Source organism: Tribolium castaneum, chromosome 10, assembly GCF_031307605.1.
Source record: "Tribolium castaneum strain GA2 chromosome 10, icTriCast1.1, whole genome shotgun sequence".
Lineage (NCBI taxonomy): Eukaryota > Metazoa > Arthropoda > Insecta > Coleoptera > Tenebrionidae > Tribolium > Tribolium castaneum.
Window position 1 is genome coordinate 7,542,334 of NC_087403.1, and position 17,103 is coordinate 7,559,436.

General features: G+C 32.4%; 1 protein-coding gene and 1 long non-coding RNA gene across 4 annotated transcripts; one reads left to right on the forward strand and one right to left on the reverse strand.

The window, feature by feature from the left end:
* Positions 1–83: 83 nt before the first annotated feature.
* On the reverse strand, positions 84–13,219 carry LOC660155 (synaptic vesicle glycoprotein 2B). 3 transcript variants are annotated; one of them, XM_015980822.2, is made up of 5 exons: positions 13,093–13,219; positions 5,461–6,089; positions 971–1,513; positions 660–922; positions 84–611 (listed from the first exon to the last, which is right to left on the reverse strand). In XM_015980822.2, the coding sequence occupies exons 2-5, from the start codon at positions 5,979–5,981 to the stop codon at positions 268–270; spliced, it is 1,671 nt and encodes a 556-aa protein (XP_015836308.1). In that variant the 5' UTR covers positions 5,982–6,089; positions 13,093–13,219; the 3' UTR covers positions 84–267. The 3 variants fall into 3 exon arrangements, with proteins under 3 accessions (XP_015836308.1, XP_971503.1, XP_015836306.1); XM_966410.3 differs by lacking the exon at positions 13,093–13,219 and adding an exon at positions 12,408–12,566; XM_015980820.2 differs by lacking the exon at positions 13,093–13,219 and adding an exon at positions 11,495–11,636.
* A 23-nt stretch (positions 13,220–13,242) lies between these two features.
* LOC135267222 (uncharacterized) lies at positions 13,243–17,037 on the forward strand. Its single transcript, XR_010335591.1, has 2 exons — positions 13,243–13,356; positions 16,873–17,037. It is a non-coding gene; the product is annotated as an uncharacterized LOC135267222 (long non-coding RNA).
* Positions 17,038–17,103: the final 66 nt, after the last annotated feature.

A 17,103-nucleotide genomic window follows, 5' to 3' on the forward strand; every position in this document is an offset into this window, starting at 1 on the left:
AACGAAGGTATTACCGTTTGAAAGCTTCGAGTCCTGTATCCAGACTAGCTGAAATTTTGCACACATACGTAATTAAAAACCGGTTGTTTTGCTGTTTTTTATTTCTTTTACTTACATTGCAAATATGAGTAAGACATGAATCTAACAATCTAAGAATCTATAATACTAACATAATATGACAGACAATACCTACTCTGAACCTACAATGGCAATAATTAACATACGAACAAACTAGTCTGCGATTGAACTAAGTTGGGATATTGTGTGTTAAGATAAAGGTTCACGTGTTGTGTTTGGCAAAAAGAGGCAGAGAAGGCCTCCCCCTATCAATAATGCTGCTACGATAAATGTTGGTGCGGGACAATACTTATCTAGTAAGTTAGCAATAACTAAATTACCAATTATACCACCAAGTCGAGCTGCCACCATTGAAACAGCCACACCGGTAGCCCTGAGATTCGTCGGGAATATTTCAGTGATAAGGCAATCCAGAGCTGCGTTACCGCAGGATATCACGCTGCTGAACACCGCTGAGACGACCAAATTGTGGAGTTTGTTGTAAACGAAATACATCGAAGCTGCACAAAGCCCGGAGGTCACTGTGCTGAATACTGCAAAAGGGGGTTAGTCACGGCCTAGGTCAGGTCAGGTCAGGTCACCTAAGAAAAATTTACGGCCGAGAAGATCCATAAACAGCACTGCTATTATATTGCTTGGGATTGCGGACGCAACTGTGATCAGAGACTCCAAAAAGACCGAACTTCCAATTTCGTCCGAACAGATGCTTCCGTCTTGTTGGCTCCCGTGCTCGGTGACGAAAGAGGTGACTTCGCAGACGGAGGCGCTCTGGTTCGGGTGTTTCACGGCGTATTCGTCAAAACGGTTGAACAGTTCGGGGAACCACATCATCAAACCGTAATAACTATGAATAAAATCAGATTTTTTGTTTCAAGCCAAAAAATTGACTCACCCAATGTGGAAAGTGAAGTTGATTGTGATCGAAATGACGGTGAACTTGAGTATAGGTGTGACGAAAAGTAGCTTGCTATTTTCTATAATATCACTTATCATGTTTTTGTATTTCCCCTTGAGGGGCGTTTTGGTATCGATGAGTTGTTGTTCTAATAGTTCATCAAGTATAAGTTGCTTGACTGGATATTCCTCCTTGTCCCGTCCTGTGTTGGTCGAATAGATGATTTTGAAAATTTCGATTGCTTCCTCGCTTCGCCCCCGTGAGAGCAGAAATTTCGGACTTTCGGGCAAGAAGAAGAGTAAGATTGCGACAATTAGTGATGGTATTGCACAAATCAGGAGAAATATCCGCCAGGAGTTGTAGGTAAAGCTTTCGTAATAGAAGCCAATACCTGTTGGTATAACGAGCCAGGCCAGGCCTGCCACGAATAAGTTGCCCAAAGTCCAGAATGCCGCCATGAAGGACAACATGGAGCCCCTTTTGGACTTAGGCTGGAATTCTGCAAAGTACGACCAGATGACTGGTCCGCTGCCCCCTAGTCTGCAATCAAAATTGAAGGGTGAAGCGAGCCAAAAAAATATTTTGGTCGATTACTTTAACTCAAAACAATCGATCGATAAGAAAGTGCAAAAATGTCAGGTGGACCAGTTTTAAAATTTGGAAAATTAAAAAAATATATCTATGTCTCTGGGACTCCAAATAACTAAGTTATCAAACTAACTGATTATATTCTATTAAATATGCGCAATCTTCCGTTAATATAATATTGTATTTTGAGCTAAAGTCTTATTATTAGAAGCCCAAAATTCTCATTTAATGATCTACTCGTTAGATTTGACTTGTTTTATGAGCGAGAAACTAATACAGACTGAAAAACTGAGTCTGTTGCCAACAGACTCACTATTTCTGGATCAGTCTGTAGTTTTAGACTGTTTAGAAAAATACGAAAAAATATTGTTTTTGCTCTGTTTGAATTCTTTTGAGCACATTTGTTTATCTCAAACTCACTTCAAAAATTTCTTCACGTTTACAACGGATTTCAGCCAGAAACTTATTAATATTTCTTACAAACTCACCAAGGTGTTCAAAAAAATTAGGAATTCTAAGAAAAGGCAGTTTGAAAATGCCTTAGATTTATAGTATTTCACTTATTTTGCCAAATTTCGTCAAAAATCACCCAGGTTTATTGAAATTCACGTTCTTTTATCCTTTTTCAGTTTTAACTGTATTTTTTCTCTTTAAACTTGGCCCAAAAACCACTTCATTACATGGAAAATTAAGTTATTTTGAGAGAATTTACTTAATTTGCGAAATTCGCCCCTAATAAGGTGACATTTTTCCAAAAACTGACGTTATTTTGAACCGGTTCTCTTGATTTAGTTTCAAAATTAAGCTACTTTTGTCCTTTAGAGCGCTGTAAAACATTTTTCAACCAAAAATTTTGATAAATTCGCTAGGACAAGCCAAAGATTCGCAAATGAACAAAGATAGGGTAATATTTTATATATCTATCCTGTTTTAAGAGAAAAACATTTTGACAAAAAATGACCAAATTAGATCGGAATGGACGTTCTTTTGGCCTGTTTAAAGTGATTTCGTTAAATGCTCCAAAGAATCACGTAACGAATGAGTAAGAGACTCATTTATTTTGCAAAATTTCGTCAAAAATCATTCAGGTTTATCAAAATCGACCTTTTTAGACTGTTCGCTTTACTAGCGAATCTTTTCCTTTTTCTCTAAACCTCCGAAAAACCACGTAATTACATCGACAATTAAGTTATTTTCAGAGAAAAACTCACTTATTTTGGAAAATTTGCCGCTAATATGGTGACATATTTCCAATAGCTGCCAAAAAAATGACTTTATTTTAAACACTTTTACTTTTGTCTTTTTCGAACGTTTCAAAACATTTTTAACCAAAAGCTCGGATAATTTCGCTAGGACAGACCAAATAACATTCACAAATGAATAAGGACAGGTAGTATTTTAACCCTTTTCCTGATTTTCATCCTGATTTACGTGAGAGTTATTTGTTTTTAAATATTTTGTAAAAAATGACCAAAGTAAATCAAAATTGACGTTCTTTTATGTTGCTTAAGGTGATTTCGTCAAAGGCTTCAAAAAATCACTCAACGGATGAGAGACTCATTTATTTTGCAAAATTTCGTAAAAAATTACACAGGTTTATCAAAATTGATAAGGTGAAATATTTCCGAGGATGCCAAAAGTTATGCTATTTTAAACAGTGTATTCTCTAAGTTTAGCTCCGAAATTAACCTACTTTTTTCTTTTTTGAGCTTTTGAAAACGTTTTTTAACCAAAAATTCTGGTAATTTCGCTCGGACAGGCCAAACAATCACAAATAAACGAAGACATAGTATTATTTGAACCTTTTCCCATTTGTTTATTCTGTGTTAATTAGCGAAAGACTCACTTAGTTTGGAATATTTTGTTAAAAATTGAACAAATTAGATCGTAATTGACGTTTTTTTTTGGCTCATTTTTGGAGAGACTCACTTTTTTCTTGATATTTCTACCGAAAAATTACTTAATTACATCGAAAATTAAGATATTTTGAGTAAAACTCACCTATTTTGCAAAATTTTCCTTTAATAAGGTTATATTTGGCTTCAAATGTAAACTACTTTTATCTTTTTTGAAACATTTTAAAACGTTTTTCAAGCAAATACTTGGATAATTTCGCTAGGACTGGCGGAACAATCACAAAAATGAATGAGAAGGTATTATTTTAACATTTTCTCTTTATTTATTTATGCTGTTCTTAAGTGAAATGTGAAATATGCGTATTTTATTATTTATTATTGTTTTTTGACTTGTTTAGAGTAATTCAAGTAGTTTTCTCGCCCTACGACCTAAATTTTGATACAAAATCTTATTAAGTCTAAAATTACAAGCTACAAATTTCATTATGTTACGAAATTTTTCTCTAATTACGTGAAATATTTCCAATGGCTGCCAAAAGTAATGTTATTTTGAACTGCTTCTTCCGACTCATTTGCAAAATTAAGCCAAATGAACAAGGACAAGGACATTATTTTAGACTTGCTTAGTTCGTAAAATTAAAAAAAAAATAACAAATTAGTTCCAAAATGAGGTTCTTTGGCTTGTTTAAACTTAAAGAGATGTCGTCAAACATTCCAAAGGATCACATAGGGCATGAGCCAGACTCATTTATTTTGCGAAATATCAAAAATTACACAGGTTTATCAAAATTGACGTTTTTTTAACTCAATTTTACAAAATTTTCCTTTAATAAGGTTAGATTTGGCTCTAAAATTAAGCTACTTTTGACATTTTTGAGCGTTTTAAAACGTTTTCAACCAAAAACTCAGATAAGTCGCCTATGAATATTTTCCGAAAAATTTGCAACAGAAAAACTTAAAATACCTTGTAGTTTTAGCTAATAGTCGACTTTTAGTTAAAACACGCAGATAATATACAGGGTGTGCCAAAACGCAAAAAGTTGAATAACTAATTTTTTTCAAATGGAGGACCATGTATTTTATTAAATGTATCGAAAGTATTTTTGATAAGCTTTCTAACGGTATGGAGTTTCCACAGCAAATTTAAAATGTTTTTTGAGATTTTTTTGCTATAAAAACCGTATATCAATAGAAAGCTTTTGAAAAATGCTATGGATACGTGTAAAGAAATACATGGTGTTCCATTAAAAAAATGAGTTATTCAACTTTTTGCGTTTTGGCACCCCCTGACATTATTTCCGTGTTTCAAGTAAAAATCGTCTATTTACTAAAACTACAGGATATTCTGAGTTTTAATGTTGCAAATTTGCCCAAAAATAATCGTAGGCGACTTTTGCAGCGATTTTTCAAAAATTGGTCTTTTCTATAAGGAAAAATTGAATAATTCCGAAACGAAAAGAGATAGACACATAATAGTTTATATGAAGTTACATTTTTTTTGCGTAGAATCTAATTATGCAAAAATATATAGGGTGTTCCATTTAAAAAAATATAACTTTGGTTCACCACCCTGTATACAACACCTTGTGTACAATAAAAACATTTTTCGTGGACTTTAAATCCACGTGAAAACGGCATGGCAATATTTCGCACAATAAAAAAGTTATAGACCGATTACGCATCCCTGGGTCACCCTGTATTTATAGATTTATCCTGTTTTTAAGCGAAATGCGAAATACGCATATTGTGTCAAACAATACTAAATTTCATCGAAATTATCGCCTGTTGGCCCGTTTAAATTAATTTCTTGCCTTCTGACCTAAATTTTGAAAAAACATCTAATTAAGTCGAAAATTACGAGCTGAAAACTTCCTTATCTGGCGAAATTTTCCGTTGATACGCGACATAGGGGTGAATCGGCTTTCTTGTCAAAAAATGTGTCATGCGATCGAAAAAATTTATCTTGTAGAAGGTTGTTCTTTTCTGTTGTTCGTTTGCACTTTTCTATCGTGATTTGTATCTTGTGCTCTGAGGGATACTTACGCCGCCCCATTTAGAAATCGGAAAAGCATGAACAGCTCATAGTTCTGGCTGAAGCTCGAAGCCACGATGCACAGAGCGTTCATGAAAGAGATCGCGATGAGCACCTTCTTACGGCCCAGCGCGTCGGCCACCGAGCCCCAGGCGTAGGCCCCTGCCATCATCCCGATGAAGATGATGGAGTTGAGCCAGCCCTTGCTCTGGGTGCTGAGGTTTAAGTCGCATTGCGCTGAGGGGAGAATGAACGACATCGAGATGACGTCCATCTCCTCCGAGGTGCTCACGAAGCCGCATACTGCTAATAGAATGTAGTGAAATTTTCCATATCCGGTTAGCTCGATGGCGCGCTCGAAGTCAGCTTTGTCGGATGATCCCTTCTCGACATCCACTGGGAGTTTGTTGAGGTCTTTGAGTGTCGCGAGGTTTGCAAGCTCAAGATCTTTGGATCCGCAGCCGTTTACAACGCGCTCGTCCTTTACATCACAATCTTGCTTGTTTTTTGAAGGAGGTTCACTTTCTACCATTCTATGCTGTCGGGGGAGTTAGAAGGTTTCTGCGGCGGGCGAACGAAGGCGGACACGGCCGGGGGCGGCTTCTACTGGGGGCAGCGGACGGAAAACCGAACGAAAGCTCTGCAACAAATCCAAAAATTTGTTTTACACACAACCGAACGGTTTCGAACAATTCTATAAAACTCAGTTTCGAAAAAATATTCGGCATGTTTACAAAATTTCGGGTTCCTTATGATTTTATGAATGAAGAAGTCGGATCTAGACATTGTTCAATTAAAAAAAAATTTAATATTAAATTATTTATTAAATTTAAATATTTACATTACTGAATTATTAAATAACTAATAATTTAAAAAATCGTTTTTAAAACGCTTTATTTTGGCGCTTCCTTCGTTGAATACGTTGATTTTCAACGATGCTTTGATTTCAGTTTTGTTTTGTTTTTCACGATTCCTCACTTAAAAAGTATGGAACCAAGGGTGTTTGCATAAATTATTTACTTTTCGAAAAAAATATTACTCATATAATTACATCAAAAATTAAGTTATTTTGAACTAAAAGTTCACTTATTTTGTAAAATTTTCCTTTAATAAGATAGACTTACGTCAATTTATAAGTGAAAATTTTTTTTTTGCGAAATTGTACAATCATTTAATTACTTTAAAATTCCGTTATAAAATAGACCGAACAATCACAAATAAATGTCGACATACATTTTCTCAACAGATTTTATCCTGCTTTTAGGCGAGACACTGACTCTGGAATATTTTGTCAAAAAAAGGAAGATAAAAAATCACACTATTTTGAGACAGAAACTCACTTATTTTTTAAAATTTCGTCAAAAATCACCCACTTACCGAATTAGATAAAAACTGTCGTTCTTTGGCATGTTTAAAGTGATTTTGTCAAACGCTCCATAGAAACACGAATGAGTGACAAACTTTTATTTTGCGAAATCTCGTCAAAAATTATCCAGGTTTATCGACATTGACGTTCTTTTGAGCTTTTTTAGACTGATGTAGTTGTAGGCAATTTTTCTCAAAATGTTTGCCGAAAAATCACTTAAATACATCGAAAATTAATTTATTTTCAGTGAAAAATGCACTTATTTTGCGAAATGTTTCTCTAATAAGGTGAAATAGTTCGAAGGCTGAAAAAAATAACGCTATTTTAAAATGTTTTTTTATCTAGAAACAATCACAAATGAACGAGGACACAGTTTTATTTTAGCATTTTCCGATTGATTTAAACAAAACTGAAATATTTCGTAAAAAATGACGAAATTAGATTGAAATTGACGTTCTTCTGGCCTGTTTTTAAAGTCATTTTGTCAAACGCTCTAAAGAATCACCTAACGAATGAGTGAAAGACTTAATTATTATTCGAAATTTCATCAAAAATCACCCAGGTTTATCGAAATTTATTTTGGAATATTTTGTCAAAAAACAGAAAGATCAAAAATCACACTATTTTGAGAGAGAAACCCACTTATTTTGGCAGTAGTCTAATTAAAATATGTTTATTTTTTTCGATACTTCGCGCTTTAAAACGAGCCAATCGCCTGAAAATAGTCTTGTTAATTTGACATTTGTTGTATTAAATAAGTTGATTTTTAACAATTCCGCATTTAAAAACAAAGTGTGAAACCAAGTGTTTTTGCTTAAACTATTTACTAAACTAAAAAATTATTAGTATATTATTATGTGCGCTAAGTTTACTTAGCGATGTTTTTTAATTTACCTCGATTCATAAGTAAAAAACAACTTTTTGCGAAACTGTACAATTACTTAATTACTTCAAAATTCGTCCATAACAGGCCAAACAATGACAAATGAATATCGACATCATTTTATTTTAACCTTTTTTCATAGATTGTATCCTGTTCTTAAAAGAAACACTCATTTTGGAATATTTTTTCAATAAGAGAAAGAAAGATGAAAAAGCACATTATTTTGAATGAGAAACTAACTTATTTTTTGAAAATGATGTCAAAAATCTCACAGTTACATATATAGTCACAATCAAAAAGAATGACACCTCTATCAAACTAAAATATTTTAGGTCATAAATTTCAACAATTAGGTTAGTTTAAACTGTTCAGCTAGTTTACAAGCAATATCCATCTAGTTTATAAACTAGCCAAACGTACATATTCACTGTATCACATCGAAAATATTTGTGAATGCGGTTGTAGGAGTGTCACTCTTTTTGATGGTAATTGTACTAGGGCACAAAAATCACAAAAACCAAGTTGCCTGATAATAGTTTGTCTTATTTTTTTGGTACTTGTTTTTATTAAATAAGTTGATTTTAAACTCAGTGCGGAATCAACGTTTTTGCTTAAATTGTTTACTTTACGAAACATTATTAGTACATCAAGTGCGTTAATTGTCATGTCGAAAATCACTTAATTACATCAAAAATAAAGTTTTCCTCTATTTTAGCTCGATTCATAAGTGAAATAAATTTTTTTGTGAAATTGTTGAATCACTCAATTACTTCAAAGTTCCGCTATAAGAGGCTGAACAATCATAAATGTGAATGACGACAAGATATTATTTGACTCTTTTTTACAGATTTTATTCTGTTTTCAAACGAAACAATCACTTATTTTGGAAAGGAAAATCAAAAACCACACTTTTAAATTAAATATTATTATATTTTATTTTATATGACACAGTTCAAATGTCGTTAATGATTAACTTTCGAAAAAATATTCGGCATCTTTAGAAACAAGCTACAAATTTTCGGGTTATTTATGAATGAAGTCAGATATAGACATTGTTCAATAACAATTTAGTGAGGTGTTCGAGCGATGATTTTTAACGATTCTGCATAAAAACAAGCCAAATTCATTTTGTTCTTCAAATAAAACGAGCCAAATCGCTTTAAAAATGCTTTATTTTGGCGCTTTAACAATTTTTTTGCAAATTACAATCTCTTAACTTCAAAATTCTGCTATAACAGGCTAAACAATCACAAATGAATGTCGACATGATATTATTTTAACCTTTTGTCATAGATTGTTCCTGTTTTTAAACGAAATACTCACTTATTTTAGAATATTTTGTCAAAAAAAAAAGAAAAAATTAAAAATCACGTAAGTGAGAAATTCACTTATTTTTGAAAATTTCGTCAAAAAACACTTAATTACATCGAAATTGGCATTTTTAGAGTGCTGTTGTAGTTCACTTTATAAGCCCGAGATTAACTTTTTTCTCGAAACGTAGTTATGTGGTGCGAAATTTTTCTGTAATAAGAATAATAAGAAAAAAAACTGGCGGTCTCTTGATATTTTGAACTTTCGCTGTAGATTTCTCTCGTTTTATAAGTGAAAAACTATTTTTTTCAGAATTTATATGCCCTTTCACATGGTTTAGCATGTTTTTAACCAAAAATTTGTCGACACAATTATTTTAACAATATTTTTTCATGGATTTATTCTACTTTCAAACGAAATACTCATTTTAGAACATTTTGTCAAAAAATTACCAAATTAGAGCGAAATGAACGTCTTTTGCCCTCTTTAAGTAACTTAAATTAATGTTTTAATAATAAATTACAAATCATTTATACAACATCTTAGAATCGTCAACCAAAAAAATGTCGCGGTGCCATTTAACTGCTTAACTGTAAAATGAATTAAAATGATATTCTTAAAAAAAGATCACATTTTTAACGGACTTGATAATGTAGTTTAATTGAAATTCGTTTTTATTTCTTCGACTCTTTGCTTACAACAATTTTGGCATTTGTTTCGTGGAAATAACCAAATTTTTATGAATTTTTTTTGGGCCTAACAACACCTTAAATCTTATACTGGCGTGCCTTTTAGCGATTTCTTATCTAAAAAAAGTGTCAAACCGTCTGGAAATTTCTCCAATCACGTGAATTTGGCACATGTTTCGCTTAAATAAACAATCAGTTTTTGTGTAAATTAATTGATTTTAACGATTTTAAAATAAGTCAAATGCTAAAATTAATTAATAATTAATAAACAAACAGCCATCCGATCATCTATCAACAAATGCCAACTTTTACCTCTTCAAGCTTTGTGAACATTATTTTTAATTCGAGAAAATTTACTTACTTTCTCTGCAAGTTGGGAAACTCGTTTATCGTCGAAAAAACTTTCCTTCACATAAAAAATTCAGCTTTTTGTCTTAAATAGGTATTAATAATTTTGAACTTGAATTGATGTTTTCGAAAGAAAAAATACAAAGACAGAATGATATTTACACAATTTTCTAAGACTGATATTTTTTTGTTTTTTTAAATAATGAATAATTTCCAGTCTCGTCCCTTTTAGGAAATTGATACTTTAAAAATTGTTGCGGAAATATGATAGGTCTCGGACTGGGTTTGTTTTCCCAGCTTTCTTGCTTTTATTGTTTCGTTATTACGTAATTTCTGACTTATTTGAGGAATTAGGCAGTTTTCCCGCCTCCAAAAAAGCAATTTTGTGCGAATCTTTGGCCCAAATCAGCCCAGCCTTTTGTGTGGAATCCTCTCAAGTTGTTTGTGTCGTGCAAGTGTCATCAGAATAATTTGTTCCAATTAAGAGAGCAATTTGGGATTATTGCGAGTGTGATGCCGCAGCGACACTAAACAATGTTCATGTTTGAGGAGTTTAGTCGGTGGTAGGTGTCACTTTAATGATTTATGTAATGATTGAAAGATTTCGCGGTCAATGCAACGATCTTGAAATCATAATAAAACCTATATGGGTTTAAATTGGAGGTGATCTAGAGAAAAACAGTTTCGAATTGTGGTCATTTTACTTATATGGATGTGGCCTTTGTCTAGACCTCGGCACTTTTTCAAAATTTTCGAGCGGATTTCCCCTTGGGTTTTATTGAATTAGCGCGAAAGTGCCATCTCGTGACCATGGAGCAACGCTAATCCCAGTTGACCCATATTTTAAATTGAACAATCAACTGGAAAATCGATTAATTGAAATTTACAACCTTTCTCGAATTAATGTTGGTATTTATTAAGACGTTGTCTAATTGTTTTAATGAATTGATAAACAGAATAATAAAGATTAATTGATGTAATCAATTTTTGGTTTACAACAACGCTCAAGCCACCACCCTGTTGTTTACACAAAACAACAAAATCTCTTTTACTATAAACAAGTTCTATTGAACCGTCCAAACAACGTGACGTCACGAAAAAAGTAGTTTGTTCTCCTAGTGACGGGTAGGTCATCGAGTATGATAATAAATATTATATCTATTTAATAATAAAATTCTTATTCACGACTTGTGTTTACACTTAACTATTGTTCGCTTTATCAATCGGATTAACTACGCAGTATTCACCCATAGTTTCGCAGAACGCGAAAAAATTCTTGAAGGGTTAAAGATGATAACAAGAGAAAGCCTTCAAGAGACGTCATATTGACTCTGCTTGTTATCCAGTAGTAATGAAAGTGATAATTGAACGACCTGGAAACAATTCCTTATGCCTTTCTGACGTGTTTTGTTTTGTTTTTTTTTTCGAAAAATCCGAGTAAAACTTACAGGATTGGATTCGGTCAGTCAAAAGTTGCAGTTTCACTTTGTGGCCAAACACTTCACACACATTTCCAGAACCGGTCAATTTGCTCAAATTTCGCGCGTGTTAATGAAGCACCGATTGCAGGTGGTTTGCTCTTTCGTTTCGATTTAAAACTGGTGTGGGAATGTGGAAGTCATTCAGTTAGACTATACTGTGTTTATATAAATATTTCAAAGTGACGGTGTTTGCCGAACACAATCATAATCATCGGTAAATTGTGATAATTTCAAAAGTTCTTTCTCTACTGATTCATTTTTCCATCAATAAGTTTTCGACCGGAGGACTGATATGGGAAAATAAACAGCATTAGCCTCTGTTGACACAAAACTTGATAATTCTAATTAACCACTCACAATAAACACATTCTTACATTGTGAACCAATTCGGTTCCAGATCCGCGTAAATTCCGCCAAATCTATCCCGCAAAACGTTTCTCACCCAATTAGTGACTCGCTCTTGCAATGGGTTTAGTAAAATTCCACAAAATCGGACCCAATTGTTATCAGTGTCAGTCAACTTTTCATTAAAGAACAACTGCTCGTAATTAGTTAATTTATTCTTCTCCGAATTCCGAATTGAAAAAACGACGCCAATTCAAGGGTTCGTTTATTTAAAACAATCAGTGATGTCATTTGGCTTATTATATCTGGATTAAACTTGAAATTCCAGCCAATACCATTAACCATCCTCCGAAGCCGTTATCGCAATAACTGCGATCACGTTTCAAACCGAAAAATTTACGTAAAACGCTGCAATTAGGGAACAATTCGCACGTAATTTCGCTTTCTGGAACTCTAATTGAAAAATTGATTGGCAAGCCGGTGCTAATTTTTCGGGCAAACAGTGTTAGATAAAACGAGAAAAAAGGAAAAATACCTGAAGTCCTCAGAGATGGGTTTGGCACTCCTGCAGGGCTGCTAGCAACCTCCGCAGTTAAACTAAGTTGGTAAAAACAGCGGCAACTATATATATTAGTCCAGACCATCTCATTGTTAACTAAGTTGATCAAAAAGTAAACAAGTAAACATGTGATGTAATCTTTTACATATAAAACCATACGTCTTCCACCCGTTTGACACAACGCCATGCCCCGATCGATCGGTTTTCCGCACAAACCGTTTTTCCGAAATTTTGCAATTGGTGACGTCACAGAGGTTTTATAACGCGGCTTAATTTATGCATAAACAGGTTCGTTCAAACAAATGTAATCCCGGGGTGCTTTGGGTGATTTCGGTGGGATTTTGCCAGTTTTGGTCCGGAGCCAAATGAAATGTTTAAACAAATTATCTACTTGTACGCTTCAAGCTTAATTTATTTAATTTGCTTGTATTGAGGTAGATTGCAACAGTTCTGTCTCAATAATGAAAGTGTTTTTCTGTTGGTTTATTTGATTAAAAATTTACTTGTCAAAAAGCGTTTACATAAATCACGGAGACAGTATGACTTAAGTATTCTTCCATCTGGCAAAGTAAATAATTGCGAAAACGTGCTTATTACCACGAAGTGGTCCGGATTGAATAAAATCTGGGAAAAAGCGATTTTTGGGGAATTGATGACTTACTTGGACATTCTAGAGTTGGGGACGAAACAGTTTTTCATTGAATTTTTCGTCACAGATTTCTCGGATTAAAAACCACGTACGTAGTGACTACAAACGGTCATTGTATAACAATGGTGAGTACATGATAAGTTTAAAATGGTTTATCCTATTTGGTTAACTACTCTCAACACAAGGTCTTTATAGCCCCTTTTCTTTGTAAAATATCATTAGCTACTTACTTCTGATGGCATACGTAGCTGTCAAATTGTTCAAATGGATGTGGAGGTAGGTAATAACAGCTTTAAAATTTCAAATCATTTATTTTATCATCACTTTTGTTGCTTCCGTTCCGCCATTTCTTCTCATGCGTGCATTTTCTGTTATTGTTTCATTCGAGTGAGAAAATTGCTTAATAAATATGGAAATAATTTACCATTTACAGCTTACTGGTATTCAACATTTACACGCTTTGCGCTATGCTAATAGCTGTTTATTTACTACAGAAAAGTACTAACATATCAACACTTAATAACTTCCTATTCATCGCCGCATTGTAATTATAATTGTACTTATTTTTGTTATTACGATTTCTCAATACCTTCATTAGGTTTCTTAAAACCCTTATCATTTATTTAATTACAAGGATAACGCTAATCCAAAAAATAACGATTTTTATTCTGAAACAATTCTAACTCATTTGCACTTTCACAACTCTCAAGGCATACATCTTAGCGGCTAAGGACGAGTCAGATTAACTATTTTTATGCCAAAGGCGAGTCCTCAAATTTATTACACCGGAATGCATCCCTAACTGGATGTTTTGCTCATTTCCAAAGGGATTTTTAAAGCAATAACGTGGTAAAAATCGAACTTGGACCGGATTCTGAGCCTTTCCATTTAATCTAAGAATAACAATTTTACGATAATACAAGGTTCCAAAAACACTAAAAATCTAAAATATTTTTGCTTATTTTGTTTCTGTAAACAAATTGTTCAGCAATTTTATTTTCTATATTTAAAATTGCCAAACCAACAAGCCTGTCCTGACCACGTTTGATCCTAAATAACACTATTCACCACAAGTTGTCCTTTGAACAATTTGAGTAAAATTTTATATATTGTGGCCGAATATCATAAAATTTTTGTCTATTATCACATTACATTTTATTTAAATACATTTTTTGTTTATTATTTTATTACTCATGATCATGAAGTTACGATAATTTTATTTCTATAATTTTTTTTAAACATTCATATTTTGTTAGTTTTTTTATTATCATTACTTTATTTTATTATTACACATTAATATTTATTTATTAAATGATACTAATTTTATTATTTTTATTATTAAAAAACTATTATAAAAGCAAATTTTATAACAGGCTTTGAAATATCTTGTAAACTATAGTTGTCAAAATAGTTTTTGAGCGCTGTTACTGTTCTGGCGAAAACTAGTTTACTGTTAACGTCATTTCTGTGTGTATAAAAACATCAGAAAAATAAAAATCACATGGAAATAACTTGCAGCCATCCTGATTCGTTCTGCTGCATTTGAGGACTAATTTGTGTTCAGTTGTAAAAAATACTTTTTGTAAGCAATAATTACAATCTTTAAAATTCGTGTTGAAACCGACATTATATATGAAATCAGAAAAATTAAAGGAAACACTCTATTTATGTTTATTATTTATGCCCAAATAATGTCGGAACATGATATTTAACCAAAAAAAAAAACATTTAAAAACCAAATGAGCCAACATGAGCCCTTCAAACGAATGCTTGAGGGGTAGATAGAGGCCTTGGATGATACGATTAACTTTTTACGATGATACGATTAACTTTTAACGTAATTTAACTATTCCCAGCCGATTTGGCGCATTTTTAGGCGTCATTATCAACCTTCTACAACAACACAAATGCCAAAATATGGCAATTTGAAGTGCCTAAAAGCGCTAATTGTTTAGTTTTTAACTCAAGAATCGTAAAAACCACAAATGTTTGTGTCGTACCTACCTTACAGCGAAACCAAACTTATCAAAACGATCTTCCACTGTGAAAAAATTGTAAACCAGCAATCACTCGTTAGGCTTTGACGAATTTTTTATTTATTTAAAATAAAATACCTTGACAACACAACCTGGTGTAACGATTTTCTTGATTTTTGCACAAAACAAGGCTTATGAAAAGGGTTTCGACATAAAAATGATAAAGCGAGAATTACTCCTTAGGGCCTTAAAAAAATTTGTTTTCTCAAAATACCTTCGCATCATATATAATATTTTTTCAAGTGATATCCTCTGTAGTAGTTCCTGATTTTTGTAGAAAACACATCTTACCAAAAGGGCTTTCAACCTTATAGTAATAGTACTCGTATATTATATATACAGAGTGTTCACATTAGAAGGATTGGTAGTTCTAATAATGACAGTCAACTGAAAATTTGTATACAACCATAATCTCTTAGGTCCTGCTTAAAGATAATATTTTTAAAATGGTAACACTTCTGATTATAACGGAAGTCGCTATCAATTTCATTATTTTAAATGGAAAGTTTAAAGTTATATTTTCTACTGTATTTTTGGGTTACTAGTTATTTAAAGGTAGTTTTTATAAGCTTTCCCTATACCTAAATTTAGTCATTTAGGCTTGTTCAAAAATCGATAACTCTGCCATTTAAAAAAAATGGAAATATTTCTTACCTCATTTGAGAGAGGAAGCTTAGATCTTTCCTTTGGTGTTTTCAAATTTCTAAAAAAGAATAACAAACCCCAAATGTTTAAAGTTGAGTTTTTAGAACTTTAAGCACCCATAACTCAATTTTTTCAAATGAAATGCCACAAGTTTTATTTCATTAAAAAATCGTAGAGAATTTAATTCTGCATCGATCTGTATTAGCATTTTCTATACTCATGTTTAATAGTTTACAAGTTACAATTACTTTTTGTTGAGATTGAGAAATTCATTAGCCATAGGCCTTTTCTCATAGATTGTTATAAAAACGAAAGAAAAAATGTGAGAAATTAAAGTTTTTGAAACCAACTTTCAGTCAGTTTATTTTGTTTTCACAGGACGGACAACAGAATTTTGAACAGTCTGTCGTTTGTTTAATCAGAAATGTTTTTATGACAAACTTTGCAAAAATAGCTATCGTTAGTAAGAAATTTTCTGTGTCAAAATACAGGGAATGCTAATAACTAAAAAAAAAATTATTTTATTTTTTGGGTTAATTAACTTCTTTTCCAATTTTGAACACACTGGAGAATAGATGTAGGCTTTGTTTTTTAATTATCCAAATACGATTTCGAAATCTCTAAATCTAAGAGAGTTACCGACTTTTTAAGTGACAAGTACAAATCCAAAAATATTCAAAAAATCTTAAATATCTCGAAAACGGTTGAATTTAAGATTAGGAAAAGTTGATAAAAACGGCCTTAAAATAACTCAGCTAATCCAAAAACACAGTGAAAAACATAACTTTCTGTTTAAAATAAGAAATTTGGTAGTGACTTCTGGTATAATCGGAAGTGCCGCCATCTTGAAAATATTTTCATTGAGCAGAACTCAACGGATTATGGCTGAGTACCAATTTTCAAATAAATACCTAATATTAGAACTTTCAAAATTTCTAATGTGCACTTCAAAATTATTTATTTTATAGTTTATGTCTACAGAAGTATCAACTTTAGTCCCGGAAGTGTAAAAAATAATAAACCGACTCCTCAGGGCTTTAATGATTTTTTTGTTTTCTCAAAATATTTATTCAAGTGTTTTCCCACGTAATAGTTTTTCTGACTTTTGTAGGAAACCAAAGACCGTTGACTGCAAAAAATTGATGGAACGACAATCACTCCTAGAGCCTTTTAGTGCAATCCTTTTTTACACTAATTAAAATAAAAAGATATTATCAAGCGAAACTAATTTCTTTGGCAGTTTTAAAAATTTATAATTAAATGCCTATTGAACAAATGTTTTTTTTAATAATAGCATTAATATTTATTAATAAATAAATAATTATTACTTATTAAAATATGT